The 966-nt window shown below is 58.9% G+C and overlaps 1 protein-coding gene across 1 annotated transcript in view; it reads right to left on the bottom strand.

Moving 5' to 3' along the window:
• Positions 1-963, bottom strand: part of SDRG_10027 (hypothetical protein) — a 2,395-nt gene extending 1,432 nt beyond the window's left edge. Inside the window, exon 1 of the mRNA XM_008615998.1 lies at positions 10-963. Within this exon, the coding sequence (XP_008614220.1) occupies positions 10-890 (881 nt within the window). The 5' untranslated portion in view covers positions 891-963. The remainder of the gene's footprint in view (positions 1-9) is intronic.
• Between the last annotated feature and the right edge of the window lie 3 nt (positions 964-966).

A 966-nucleotide genomic window follows, 5' to 3' on the forward strand; every position in this document is an offset into this window, starting at 1 on the left:
TCTTTGGACGCGACGACAAGAAACGCAACGCCAGCAATGATGGCCGCCGAGAGCCAATCGAGCCGCATCTGCAGCCAGCGGGTCGCGAGTCGGTAGACGAGGAAGAAGCGCTGGTTGTAGTCCAAGGCGGCGCGGCCCTTGGCCGCAAAGACGCTCCTCATACCAAACGCCCGAATCGTCGAGAGGCCGTTGATCGTCTCGGCAATGACGTTGAGGACCGGCGACCGCGTCGTCGAGTCCATGCGCTTGAGCTCGGCCGACGTCTTGTTGTAGTACACTTGGATCTTGTAGAAGAGGAGCGCGAGGGGAAGGTACACGAGCAGAATGAACGGCGACGAAATCGCACACACGACCACGATCGCGAGGATCTGGAATAAGAACTGCAGTGTCATGAGGCCAAAGAAGGGCAGTTGGCCGTCGACTTGGTCCAGATCGCTCGAGAAGCGGTTGAGGATCCGCCCGATCGGCGTCACATCAAAGAACGTGTTGATGGGCGCGTGCACGACCTTGGCAAAGAGGCGTTGGTGGAGGTGCTTGGAGCACTGCACGGCCAGCACTAACGTGTACCAGCTGCGTCCCCACACCATGAGCACCGAGACAACGGCAATGCCCAAGTAGATATACGGTGCCGCCGTACTCTGAAGCATCGACGGCGTCGACGACCAGTAGCCCATGAACCAGTCCATGAACGAGAGCCCCGTCTGCGCGACCGAGAACGTGATCGTGATCGTCGCCAGCACAAGGTACCCGTTCCAGCCACTCGATGCAAAGTACGTCAAGTACGTTGCTGACGTGACAGCCCCGACCTGGCGATCTTCCTTGGCCACGAGATTTGCTTGCTTGTTGAGGTTCGTCGTGCTTGATGCTTTTGCTACCGGTGGCTCGGCCATCGAAACGTCAGCGCTGTCTTGGCTATCTTCCTCGCCTTCTGCAAAGCTCTGGAGGTCCGGAAACTGCGCCTTCACC

This window comes from Saprolegnia diclina (assembly GCF_000281045.1).
Source record: "Saprolegnia diclina VS20 unplaced genomic scaffold supercont1.33, whole genome shotgun sequence".
NCBI lineage: Eukaryota > Oomycota > Saprolegniomycetes > Saprolegniales > Saprolegniaceae > Saprolegnia > Saprolegnia diclina.